This window comes from Natator depressus, chromosome 10 (genome assembly GCF_965152275.1).
Source record: "Natator depressus isolate rNatDep1 chromosome 10, rNatDep2.hap1, whole genome shotgun sequence".
Classification (NCBI taxonomy): Eukaryota; Metazoa; Chordata; order Testudines; family Cheloniidae; genus Natator; species Natator depressus.
In genome coordinates this window covers 21,653,862-21,667,516 of record NC_134243.1, presented here as the reverse complement: position 1 = coordinate 21,667,516, position 13,655 = coordinate 21,653,862, and the positions used below count along the sequence as shown (strand labels likewise).

General features: G+C 39.4%; 1 protein-coding gene across 1 annotated transcript in view; it reads right to left on the bottom strand.

Annotated features, from left to right (window-relative positions):
* The window catches only part of ERCC4 (ERCC excision repair 4, endonuclease catalytic subunit), a 31,456-nt gene that overhangs the window by 5,205 nt on the left and 12,596 nt on the right, over window positions 1–13,655 (bottom strand). Inside the window, exons 5-10 of the mRNA XM_074964621.1 lie at window positions 10,745–10,925; window positions 10,246–10,374; window positions 9,082–9,198; window positions 5,646–6,234; window positions 2,063–2,155; window positions 822–934 (exon numbers count right to left, since the gene is read on the bottom strand). Coding sequence (XP_074820722.1) covers window positions 822–934; window positions 2,063–2,155; window positions 5,646–6,234; window positions 9,082–9,198; window positions 10,246–10,374; window positions 10,745–10,925 — 1,222 coding nt within the window. The remainder of the gene's footprint in view (window positions 1–821; window positions 935–2,062; window positions 2,156–5,645; window positions 6,235–9,081; window positions 9,199–10,245; window positions 10,375–10,744; window positions 10,926–13,655) is intronic.

The following is a 13,655-nucleotide window of genomic DNA, read 5'->3' as shown; positions in this document are numbered from 1 at the left end:
ATTCACACAGGTGTTTGGAGAAAGGATACAACACAAGATGACTATAAGCAAGAATTTGGTGACACTTTAATCGTATTCTAACTTGTTCCTTTTTTATCCTTATTAACTGATTTTTTAGATAGTTAACTCCTGCATGTCTTTTATAAATCTGAGCCTTTGATTAGAACCCTAACCGCCTTCCTACTGCTTAAAAAAAAAAAAAAGCCAGCCTCTTACTGCAGCACATGTAGCCTTGCCCTGAGGAGTCCACCCCTACACCTCTTTCTGTTCACTCTCCCCAGTGCCTTGACTTTCATAAAACAAATGCATCTTGCTCTTGTGGAAAGATATTGCTGCCACCCCCATTCTCTTTCTGCCTTAAAATCTCATAATGAGAGAGAAGGAACAAGTTCTTTTGCCCATTGAAATCAACTGGAGTTTTAGCTATTACTTTAACAGGTGAAGGATTGAACACTTATCAATCAATTTGAAACATTAAACCAACACACTGCAAGTCATGACATCTTCCCTCTAATCCAGGAGGGTAGGATGTGACTCTACAATACTCAGCAGCAAAGATGGTTAGATTTACTACATGACATTTCTACAGTGATCCAAGGTGCTCCATTTTCACCTCTAAAGGGCAGGGTGCACTGATTCTGCAGCACTTCCTAGATTCTGAGGCAGAGATCTGCACTCAGATGCCAACATGTTACTGCTAGACCATTAACAGCGTGCACGACAGATTTCTGAAATAACAGTATGCTAGATATTTCTGTCAAACACCTCTCATTATATAACCTAAAGACCTACAAGTAGCTCCAGGAATTGCTAAAACTCACCTGCTTTGCGTGTGTCAGTAGAAACAGTTGCAGAAGTAGAATCTCTTACTAGATCCAAGTTTGTTTCATCTCTGCCTTCTCTTTCCTCAGGGATAACCATGCTGGCCTTCTCTCTAAAGAATTATTAACAGAGGAATAGAAGCATTTGGAATTACTTGCATTATATTTCGTAACTGGGTTTTCAAGGATAAAAATATGACAAATACTACAAAACATTTTCTATCCGGCAAAACAGCAACAGAGAACTCACACAGTTTAGGATTGCCTGCAAATCTGATCAGAATGACAATTTATTTTATCTTCCAGGTCATTAAGGACCAGATTCTGCTATCCTTATTCAGCAATGATTAATACTTTACTCTGTGAGGAGCCTCATCTGATTTGTGTGGGATTCCTCCTGGAATAAGGGACTAAACATGCGACATTAGCATAATATAGCCCTAAGTATCAGCACAAACATTGAACTCTGTTTCAGAGTAACAGCCGTGTTAGTCTGTATTCGCAAAAAGAAAAGGAGTACTTGTGGCACCTTAGAGACTAACCAATTTATTTGAGCATAAGCTTTCGTGAGCTACAGCTCACTTCATCGGATGCATCCGATGAAGTGAGCTGTAGCTCACGAAAGCTTATGCTCAAATAAATTGGTTAATTGAACTCTGTGGTAGTGATACACCATCCCAAAATAATTTAATGCTCTCTCCCTCCCATGAAACTACTACATAAAGCCATGAAAACCTGCACAAGTTTGCTCGGTATCTTGCAAAACTTACTATTCTGGAAACCAGGAACAAAATTTAAGATAGTTTCCCAGACAATATCGGTACATAGCTCTGAATATCATCCAAAAGGCTGCTTGAGCCTGTCAAATTTCTGACTTTTTGGGCAAGCACGTGTTTCAGAAGAGGACTGTGGAAGACTCTCTGATTAATGGCAAAGAGTCCGGTGGCACCTTATAGACTAACAGACGTATTGGAGCATAAGCTTTCGTGGGTGAATACCACTTTGTCAGATGCAACCGACGAAGGTGCCATAGGACTCTTTGCCACTTTTACAGATCCAGACTAACACGGCCATCCTTCTGATCTCTGATTAATGTTGAAAAACTGGTAAAATTGGAAGGTTACACAGACATTTTACATAAATAAGAAAAAACCCCTATATTTAAGAAGTGGACATAAAAAAAACAAAGAAACATGAAACAGCTGATGTACTAGAAAGCTAGCAAGTCCGCTTTAAGTTACCGAATGAGTTTTTCAAAAGCTTCTTTTTCTTTTCTCAGCACAGTAAGATAGCGCTGTTCTTCTGTTGAACCTCCATATATAAGGAAATAAACCCTGTAGGTCAGGAAACAATGTACTTCAGGTCACAAAACACACAATTTTATCCTGAAACCAACATGAACATCAGTATTTGAGATAAGCAGTTTTAAGTGTTTGAAAAATAAATATTTGACTAAAAATAGACTCCATTATTTACACTTCTACTAAAGTTAAACTGATCAAAATTCATCTGTTAGAGTTCTTCTATCCAAACGACTCCCCTTTCGCCAAAAGAAGGATAAGCATTAAAAAAAAATTCTGGAATGCAACTGGAGTGGATGAAACAGTCCCCTGACCAGAGCTGGTTTACACGACAAGCTAGTCCTTTTACAAAAAGGAGGAAATAAAAACTGAGAGGTCACGTCTTTCTTGCAGTTACATGCAGTCTTCTCAAAATAATGTTTATAAAATAAACGAACCGGTGGGAATACTTTAAAGAAAGCACTATGAAAGAAGAAAAGTTATGAGAAAAACAACAACAGAGATTTTAACTTCTCTGTAAAGGGAATCAGCGGGTCCCCTTTTGCAGTAAGTGTCACATTCACCACAGCCATCATGTATTTTTCATAAACATACATGTGTGGACAAGTTAAGTTACTATTCTATAAACATGCACATAAACAACTCATATGATTCTACTGGAATACCTGTAATTAGTTTGAAATATTAATACAAAACTGTTAACAAATGTCTTCAGCAGAGCAGTGTTCAATTTTTGCTGTATCAAAATTTCAGACAGTTATGTCAGTTGATATTCTTCTGTACCTCTTCCAACAATGTGTGGGAAAAGCTATTGGTTCCTGCACTCATGTGCTATTTACTGCACCTGGCTTTCCTGCCCTCTCCTGAAAGATTGGGGTTGACATTATTTGACTGCATGCAACTCCACAAACAGGTGCAATAAATTGGATAATTAAAAATAAGATACATCAACTAATGGCTCAGCAGCTACACATTTAAAATATCTTGTGATTTCTGCAATTTTAGGTACTCTTTTAACCTCACCTTCCCCAGTTGGACCTTAACTCAGTATTAGATATACATTACTTTCTCTATAAAGCTGTTTTTTCAATTGCAAGGTATAGACATGTTTATATTTGTATACTGATTTGAAAATTACAAGCTATACTGCTAACTTTACAAATACAAGGTGAAATTTGAATTTTTACATAGCTGATAAATGTGTTTTTCCAGCTAAGTATATAATTATAATCAATTACACAGGATACTTATCTTAAATTACATTAATGACACCACACTGATAGCAATGTATTTATAGTAATTAATGTTGTAATTTAATTGTAATCCCTTATATATACCAGTATATAATGCTAGTGAGTATGCTACTGTACTTCATCTCTAGTATGTAATGGATATTTAATGATTTAAGTGATTCTCATGCATTGCCATACATAGAAGAATACCTGTGAATCTAAGGGCTTGTCTACATGGGGAGTTCAGGAATAGCTATTTCTGATTAACTATTCCTGATTAATTTGAGAGTGGATTAAGATAATTTTGAATAAGCCATCTCATTCTAGAATAAGCGTGCTATGGAGTTAATCAGAAACAGTAAATCCTATTTAAATTGACACCCTACTTTATTCGCAAAAAGAAAAGGAGTACTTGTGGCACCTTAGAGACTAACCAATTTATCTGAGCATAAGCTTTCGTGAGCTACAGCTCACTTCATCGGATGCATACTGTGGAAAGTGTAGAAGATCTTTTTATACACACAAAGCATGAAAAAATACCTCCCCCCACCCCACTCTCCTGCTGGTAATAGCTTATCTAAAGTGATCACTCTCCTTACAATGTGTATGATAATCAAGGTGGGCCATTTCCAGCACAAATCCAGGGTTTAACAAGAATGTCTGGGGGGGTGGGGGTAGGAAAAAACAAGGGGAAATAGGTTACCTTGCATAATGACTTAGCCACTCCCAGTCTCTATTCAAGCCTAAGTTAATTGTATCCAATCTGCAAATGAATTCCAATTCAATAGTCTCTCGCTGGAGTCTGGATTTGAAGTTTTTTTGTTGTAATATCGCAACTTTCATGTCTGCGATATTACAACAAAAAAACTTCAAATCCAGACTCCAGCGAGAGACTGTTGAATTGGAATTCATTTGCAAATTGGATACAATTAACTTAGGCTTGAATAGAGACTGGGAGTGGCTAAGTCATTATGCAAGGTAACCTATTTCCCCTTGTTTTTTCCTACCCCCCCTCCCCTCACCTCAGACGTTCTTGTTAAATCCTGGATTTGTGCTGGAAATGGCCCAACTTGATTATCATACACATTGTAAGGAGAGTGATCACTTTAGATAAGCTATTACCAGCAGGAGAGTGGGGTGGGAGGAGGTATTGTTTCATGGTCTCTGTGTATATAATGTCTTCTGCAGTTTCCACAGTATGCATCCGATGAAGTGAGCTGTAGCTTACGAAAGCTTATGCTCAAGTAAATTGGTTAGTCTCTAAGGTGCCACAAGTACTCCTTTTCTTTTTGCGAATACAGACTAACATGGCTGTTACTCTGAAACCCCACTTTATTGCAGATTAACTTTCAGTAAATCATAGCCTAATCTTGCATGTGAGAAGTCATGCAAGTCAAGACTATTGCACTAGGCTCAAGAGGGCAGAGAGTTAGCACTGTGTTCAATTTTAACTTTTGTATTTCCTGATATTGCATTTAAATTTGTATACTCTATGCTACAATAAATGCAAGTTTTTGTATTTTATCAATTTATCCAGAGTGTACAATTTACATGGAGCTATTTCAATCATCTCTCTTCCTCACTCCCCGCCATGTTCAAGATATATCCAAGTGTTGTTTTCTTGATGACATATTTGAAGTGTCATTAGCATTAGAAAACTTGAAGCAGAATGATCCTAATTTCCTAATCGTGTTTCCTGTACCTGTCCTAACAATATGTTTCTGAATAATCTGCCCAACAGCAGGGTTAGGCTTTTGGATGAGCATAAAGAATAAACTCTTCAGAAGGAGCATACGAGTATGAAAACAGAGGAGTTTTGCTGGGAAGCAGAGAGAATTTAGCAAACTCCCTTTGGATGTACAGCCAACATGAAATGTTTTATACATACCTAGTATTAAACCTCCCCTACACCACCCAAGAAGAATAACCACAAGACTAAATGGGAAGTCTCTAAAGCAGGGTACAATATATGTAATTGATTACTGATGTATTGATAAATTGTTAAGGGGGTTTAACATCCACTGGAGAAATAAAATTATATATATATATATATATATATATATATATTTTTTTTTTAAGGAGGGTAAATTACAGTCTACATGTTTTTGTATTTTTATACTGAAAAAGAGACAGATTAGGAATTAGATAGAGGAAAACTAAATAAAGCCATTAATTGATTTTCTGGGTTAACTTCCAAAATACCTCAACAATGAACATTTTGTTTTTGGTTTTGATTTTTTAAAGAGCTAAAATTAGAGCAACTGCATTCTGTTATTACCAAGTCAACTTGCCTCAAGGGATTCCCAGGCCTGCTTGCCTTGTAGATTTCCAGCTGCCGAACAAAAGTTAGTTCTGCATCATATAGCAGTACATATCTTGGTTCCACTTCATGCAATACCCGAGTGAGAGCATAGGGGTCACTACAACCCTGCAAAGGATGAAGAATAGTTAGCGGGGTTTTGAAGATACCATAATAAGCATCTGATGCTAAGTTTAGATGGAAATCTTCAGGTTTGGTTTCTTCTGTACTGATTTCTTCACTGCTGCTTGATTCCTTATAGCCCTCCATCTCCTCTCCTATGTTTTCCTCCTCTGTTTTTCCCATCATTTGGGTTAGAGTCAAGTCTTGTTTCTTCATGATTTTGTTTTGTTTTGAGGAGACATGTACGTTGGCTTTTTTGGTTTGAGATCCTTTGGCCGATCTGGCATTTCCTTTGGACTTGACAGCTTTTCTATCCTTAATCCATGCTTCTCCAGCTCTTTCATCCTTCCCAAAAGTTTTGTTATAGAGCCTCATTAAAAGTGCCTCTGCTCCAGCAATAATATACTCTCTCAGCTGTGCACAAGTTCGGTCATCACTGGCACAAATAAGCACTTGCCCTGCAGTCAAGAAATAATATTATGTTTATAATTTGTTACACTGGACTTTTTTATATCCAATTACAAGAATCCTCTTGGGCAGAGATATAAATTGTTTTAAAATGATCTCAGGAGTACACTTGCCAAATGTCTTTACACTTTTTACTAGTAGTTGCTCTGGAATTTTGGGGACAGTCTAAATTACATGATTTTTTGTTTTGAACTGAACAAAAATCAAAGCACAGAAAGTCAATGAAAGTTCATGGTTCTTTACTCCTAAACTGTCAGAATCAGAAATATTTTTCTTCTGACCAATTGAAATGAGACAGATGTAGCATATATTGTAACTTTGTTTTTGCACCACGGAATGAAATGAAAAACAACACATTAACTGAACCTGTTCTAATTTTCAACTGTTTCCATCTGCATTAATGAGCCCAGAACATACAAAAGCGCATAATGCTATTGCTGTTTGGAGTCTTTGACTGACTCTCTTTTTGCAGAGTAAGCTTCCTCACAAGCTGGTTCAGGTGGACTCCGACCTCAAAAGAGGGTGGGGCCAGCTGATGCTACCCTAAGAGGGGAGAAAAGAGCACTTGTGCCCCCTCATTTTCTCCCAATAGAATTTGGTACAGTTTAGGGGAAGAATACCCTGACAAAGAGGCGAGACAGTAAAGGAGCTAGTCAGAAGCAACTATTGCCATCCCCACAATCCAGCACCTATAGCACTTGGAGGGTAGAGGGGTGCCAAGTAAGGTGCCGCACTCTCACACTGGTCCAAGCTTCACAAGATGGAATGAGTTGTACCTCAGCTCCACCAGATTTTAAACCCGGTTCAAGATCATGGTGTCCCCCCAAACCTAGAAAGGTAACTACACTCCTAGGAAGTGCAAGTGGGTCACACTCTTGTGTAGCTCCTATGGCTTTAGAGGATTTATTGAAGGGGAGCTCTACTTGTCCAGTGTTTAAAAGTTCTGTAGAACTTCCTCTTCAGAAGGCTGGAGTATGTACAACCACTACAGGCTTACAAATAAGGTATACTAATTGTCATGGTAATTGACATGACCATGTAACAATAGACAAATACAGTTATTTCAAAGTTTCTAGTTGTTTTCATGGTGGTACTATGGGGGCAGAGTTAAGGGTGCTTGGGTGTCCTTAACTGAGTACTGGCATCACTTGAATGTTTGGATCTGGATTTTTTTAGGATAAAGTGGAAAGTTAATGTTGAATTTCCAGGATAATGTTTGTCTCTTTTTATTTTTTTTATTAAGAAAGCTATTCTCAAGGATTTTTGGGATGAAGTTAGAGTCATTAATCCTTAAATACAGGTTAATTAAGTGCTTTGTTTGGGAAAAGTTATTTTCCACGTATGGCTTAATCCTATATCCTCTACTTCACACTTAGCAATGGCTTAATCCTATATCCTCTACTTCATACTTAGCAATAAAGAGGAGAGGAATGATTTCACCTCAGGAACCTTTGTCAGGACCAGTTTTTATTAGCTGTACCCTCTTTGAAATATAGATATGCTTGTATTCAAGAGACTTAATTAACTTTGCAGAGACTACACACCTATTCCATCCCTTCATTGATATTTCACTATATACAAACTATTAGATGGGTCTAAGCAAAGAGTCAGCCTATCCAGGAAATATCTTAATCTAGGTACATTATGGGTGGGATTTATAAAAGCACATGTTCCATTAAAACTCAATGGACCTTGTGCTGCTCAATCACTTGGGTTACGTCTACATGACAGACTTCTACTAATATAACTGTGTCATTCAGGGGCTCAAAGAGGTGTGAGCCCTAACCAGACTTTTGCCAGCACAGCTATGTCGTAGCATAGAGACAATTATACCAGCAAAACTGTGCTTTTACCAGGATAGCTTTTTTCCACTTGGGCAGGCGTTTATACTATATCATTACAAACCACTGCTTTGCTGGTATAGCAGTATCCACACTACGACCAATTTACTGGTATAGTATATCAGCATTCCTATCCTGGCAAAACACTCCTTCAGTAGACACATCTGCAATGGTGCTACCTCTAGAATCTAGTTGACTAGGAATATAGGCTCCTAATCTGTTTCACTTCACAGATGTCTCTAATCAGAAACCATAAGAGATAGTGAAGGTGGTGGTGGTGGGAGGAGAAGACAGTCGTGGTAAAAATATTAATAGTCTGTACTGTTTTATCCACTTGACTACCATATCTATGCTTGGTTGGCTTAAGAGATTTTTTTAAGGCAGGCATGCTCCCAACTTGTAGGTATTTCCACAAGTTAGAGTCCCTGTGTGCATTCTCAGACTCCTCCAGGTGATACTGCACAGGGTTGCTCCTTAAAGTACTGCGTGGCAAAAAGGAGTGGAAGAGGGCCTCACAGGGAGCAGAGAGCATCCCTACCAGGTCAAACAAGGCAGAAGAAAGGAAAGATCGGGGGAAGCCATCAGGGCTAGTGGGGCATGGGAAAAAGAGGCATATCAGAAAGGAAACAAGAAGAAGAAAATGGACAGTGAAAAGATAAGATGGTGGCAACCATGGCACCAGGGGACAGAGTGGGAGAGAGCTAGGATACCCACGTGCCAATCATAAAGGAATAGTCAACACAAAATGTTGGTTGCAACACTGATTTTAAGTTATGGACTTTCATGTGTTAATGTGTTCAAAAGCACATTTCAAGCTCATAAATTTACAGTGCTTTCAAAAGCTCACGCCTTTTTGTTTTACACAGAATTTCTCTCTCAAATTCATAAATATTACACATCTAGTACTTTGGTATGATATATTTCAGAAACATAATTTCAGTTCTGTTCTCTTAAAAGAAAGATTAACCAAATGAGAAACATTTAGTACTCTCTCACCTGGCCCACCAAGATCCTCACTGTTCTTGTTCTCGTTCTCAGATTCAATCTCTTTCAATACTTCTCTTAAGGCCTCCCACTTTGGGTTGCTTTCTAAGACCAATTCCCTTTTCAGTTCTGAAATACAATAAAGGAGAATTAATTTAATATAGCAGCTTTCACAGTCAACATACCCCTAAGAGCTTCAAAATAATGGGTTAGATGCTGATAATGTAACGGCTCTTGGCAAATTCAACAACAGCCCACATTTGCAACTTGTTATGCTGGGGGATGGAGGAAGGCAATAGCTATCACATAAACCTATTTATAGATAGGGACAAATGGTATTTTGAAGCAAAGATAAACATTCATATTTTACTTGTTTAATTTAAAAACTCTTAATTATAAGATTGTTTTTATAACTGTGACTATACACACACTTATATAAAATGAAAATAACATCAGACTAATATTAAACTAAACACTTTAGTGGCTCAAGAACAATTCTACAGGACCTCCACCAGTGACCTGCTGTGCAACCTGGGCAAGTCACTTTACCACTCTGTACCTTTGCTTCCCCTCCCATTCTTTGTCTTGTCTTGTCTATTGTAAGCTCTCTGGAGCTAGGACTATATCTCAATGTGTTAGACAGCACCTAGCACAACAGGGTCCTGATCTCAGTTGGGGTCTCTAGGAGATACTGTAATACAAATGTACAGAACATTAGTAACAGCATAGTTTTGTAAACTGAACTAACAAACCAGTGAATTCATGCCTTCTTTCTGAAGTTATGAACCCATCTTTTTAAGTGTACCAGACTAAGAACTTTTGATTTATATTTTGGATTTATAATTAGCAACAGCAGATAGTCCTGCATGGAGTAAATTCACACTTCTAGGTAGTCGGCGTGTGCTTTGCCCCTAGAACCACTTACAAACCACTAATGGTACCTAACACCTATAGAAGGCTTTCCAGTAGTACATCACAAAATACTTTAAAAAGAGGCTAAAGCACCACTATCCCCCTTTTACAGATGGGAATCTGACATTTAGAGATGAAGTAACTTGGCTGAAGAAGATTTTTTTGAAGGGATCTTTTAGTAAACATACTTCAGAATAAAGACAAATTCACTGAATCTGAGTTTTTGGTCCACAAAGAAGTCAGCATTAGAAATGCTCACAATACCTTTTCCCTCTTTTATATCCATTTTTTCAGATACTTTGCTTTTCTTACTTATTTTGTCATCTGAAATGCGATAAACTCTCGCTCGAGCATTTACAAACATTGAAGTACTAGAGTCAAGAAATAGCCATCCTAAAGGTGGAGGAAGACAATATTAATAGTCAATTAGGTATTTGCAACATGCCCACTTCAACCCTCTCAAAAAAAAGAAAGCCGCAAATCTTCCATGTGAAACAGTTGTCCTACATGCTTGTTTTATAATTACTGCTTTGCAAGATACACAAATGCAACTTTCTGATATTTTATACATTAAGTAACAGCAGTTAAGTGGGAGGGTGAAAGCATTAACTGTCAATAAAACCTCCATCCTTATGGCTAGGTACATAAGCTTAATTAGAAACCTTAGTATGGCTAGTACGGGTTTTTGATTATTCAAAAAAAAAAAAAAATCAAGGTTTCACTCATGTATTCACTTCTAGAATGTTATACTCATAACTCATACCTGAATTCTGACCAAATGCTTTTTCAGTTGCTCTCAATGACTCCACAAGGTTAAGAAAGGTGACACAATCATACTGAGTTAGATACTGTAGCAAAGTACGTAATATCTTCAAATCTTGAACCAAAGATTTGGTCTTAGCTCCAAGTTGGTGCCAAAGAGGATCCAAATAGTGACGAATTGTCTAGAAATATAAATTGGAAAGTTAAGTGTTGCAAACACAATGCATCAGTAGAGCCTCATGAAACTTTTTAAAATATTTTTTGTTTTCTGTTTCAGGAATTTCTTGTTCATTCTTCCCCCCCCTTCTCCCCCACGGCTTGAGGCCATGGGGAGGGTGTATGGTTCCAGCCCCCCAGGGGTGTGGGAGGCCCTGGAGTGTGTTTGGTTCTTGCCCCAGGAGGGAGGGGAGACCCTGGGGATATGTGTGTTGATTCCTGCCTCTGTGGTGTAGAGACCCTTGAGGGGGTGGTTGCAGAGCAAGCCTATCCCCCACTCACCCTGGAACAGTGGTACCTGTATTGTGGGGATCGGACTGGCATCCTGCTCCAGGTGTTGTTACCTGTAAAACGGGATAGCAGCACCACTCACTCAAATTTGGCATGACCGCCCTTTTGTCATGATGATAGAAGGGTGGCCAGGCCAAACCCAAGTGGTGCTGTGGACAAGCACACAAGGTCGCAATGCCTGGAGTGGGGAGCTGTGCTCAGCCCTACAGGACAGGAGCTGCCACTGCGAGGTAAATTTTTCATTTTATTTTGTTTTAATCTTTGTTTTATTTTGTGTTATTTCACATGGCGATCGGGGGAGGTCCCGGACGACTGGAAAAAGGCTAATGTAGTGCCCATCTTTAAAAAAGGGAAGAGGGAGGAACCGGGGAACTACAGGCCAGTCAGCCTCACCTCAGTCCCTGGAAAAATCATGGAGCAGGTCCGCAAGGAATCAATTCTGAAGCACTTAGAGGAGAGGAAAGTGATCAGGAACAGTCAGCATGGATTCACCAAGGGCAAGTCATGCCTGACTAATCTAATTGCCTTCTGTGACGAGATAACTGGCTCTGTGGACGAGGGGAAAGCAGTGGACATGTTGTTCCTTAACTTTAGCAAAGCTTTTGACACGGTCTCCCACAGTATTCTTGCCAGCAAGTTAAAGAAGTATGGGCTGGATGAATGGACGATAAGGTGGAGAGAAAGCTGGTTAGATTGTCGGGCTCAACGAGTAGTGATCAATGGCTCCATGTCTAGTTGGCAGCCGGTATCAAGTGGAGTGCCCCAAGGGTCGGTCCTGGGGTCAGTTTTGTTCAATATCTTCATAAATGATCTGGAGGATGGCGTGGATTGCACCCTCAGCAAGTTTGCAGATGACACTAAACTGGGAGGAGAGGTAGATACACTGGAGGGTAGGGGTAGGATACAGAGGGCCCTAGACAAATTAGAGGACTGGGCCAAAAGAAATCTGATGAGGTTCAACAAGGACATGTGCAGAGTCCTGCACTTAGGACAGAAGAATCTCATGCCCCGCTACAGACTAGGGACCGAATGGCTAGGCAGCAGTTCTGCAGAAAAGGACCTAGGGGTTACAGTGGACGAAAAGCTGGATATGAGTCAACAGTGTGCCCTTGTTGCCAAGAAGGCCAATGGCATTTTGGTACGTATAAGTAGGAGAATAGCCAGCAGATAGAGGGTCGTGATTGTTCCCCTCTATTCGACATTGGTGAGGCCTCATCTGGAGTACTGTGTCCAGTTTTGGGCCCCACGCTACAAGAAGGATGTGGAAAAATTGGAAAACGTCCAGCGGAGGGCAACAAAAATGATCAGGAGGAGAGGCTGAGGGAACTGGGATTGTTTAGTCTGCGGAAGAGAAGAATGAGGGGGGATTTGATAGCTGCTTTCAACTACCTGAAAGGGGGTTCCAAAGAGGATGGATCTAGACTGTTCTCAGTGGTAGCAGATGACAGAACAAGGAGTAATGGTCTCAAGTTGCAGTGGGGGAGGTTTAGGTTGGATATTAGGAAAAACTTTTTCACTAGGAGGGTGGTGAAGCACTGGAATGCGTTACCTAGGAGGTGGTGGAATCTCCTTCCTTTGAAGTTTTTAAGGTCAGGCTTGACGAAGCCCTGGCTGGGATGATTTAGTCGGGGATTGGTCCTGCTTTGAGCAGGGGGATGGACTAGATGACCTCCTGAGGTCCCTTATGTCCCTTCCAACCCTGATATTCTATGATCTGCAAAAAACCACAGAGCACTACACATCAGCCCCTTTTCTTTGTAATAGATTTAGGGGCTGAATCAATGTCCACTGAATGTTTCTACTGACTTTCATTGAGATTAAACTAGCTAAAGATATAAAGGGTAACAAGAAAACATTCTATAAATACATTAGAAGCAAGAGGAAGATCAAGGACAAGGTAGGCCCATTATTCAAGGGGAGGGAAGGGGAGGGGAGGAACAACAACAGAAAATGTAGAAAGGGCAGAAGTGCTAAATGACTTTTTTGTTTCTGTTTTCACCAAAAAATTTAGTAGCAATTGAGCATCTAACTTAATGAATGTCAGTGAAAATGAGGTATGATCAGAAGCTAAAATAGGGAAAGAACAAGTTGAAAATTACTTAGACAAGTTAGATGTTTTCAAGTCACCATGGCCAGATGAAATATATCCTAGAATACTCAAGGAGCTGACTGAGGAAATCTGAGCCATTAGTGATTATCTTTGAAAAGTCATGGAAGATGGGTGAGTTTCCAGAGGACTGAAAAAGGGCAAATATAGTGCCAATCTATAAAAAGGGGAATAAGGACAACCCAGGGAATTACAGACCAGTCAGCTTAACTTCAGGACCCGGAAAGATAAAGGAGCAAATATTTAAGCAGCAATCTGCAGACACCTAGAAGATAATAAGGTGATAAGTAATAGTCAG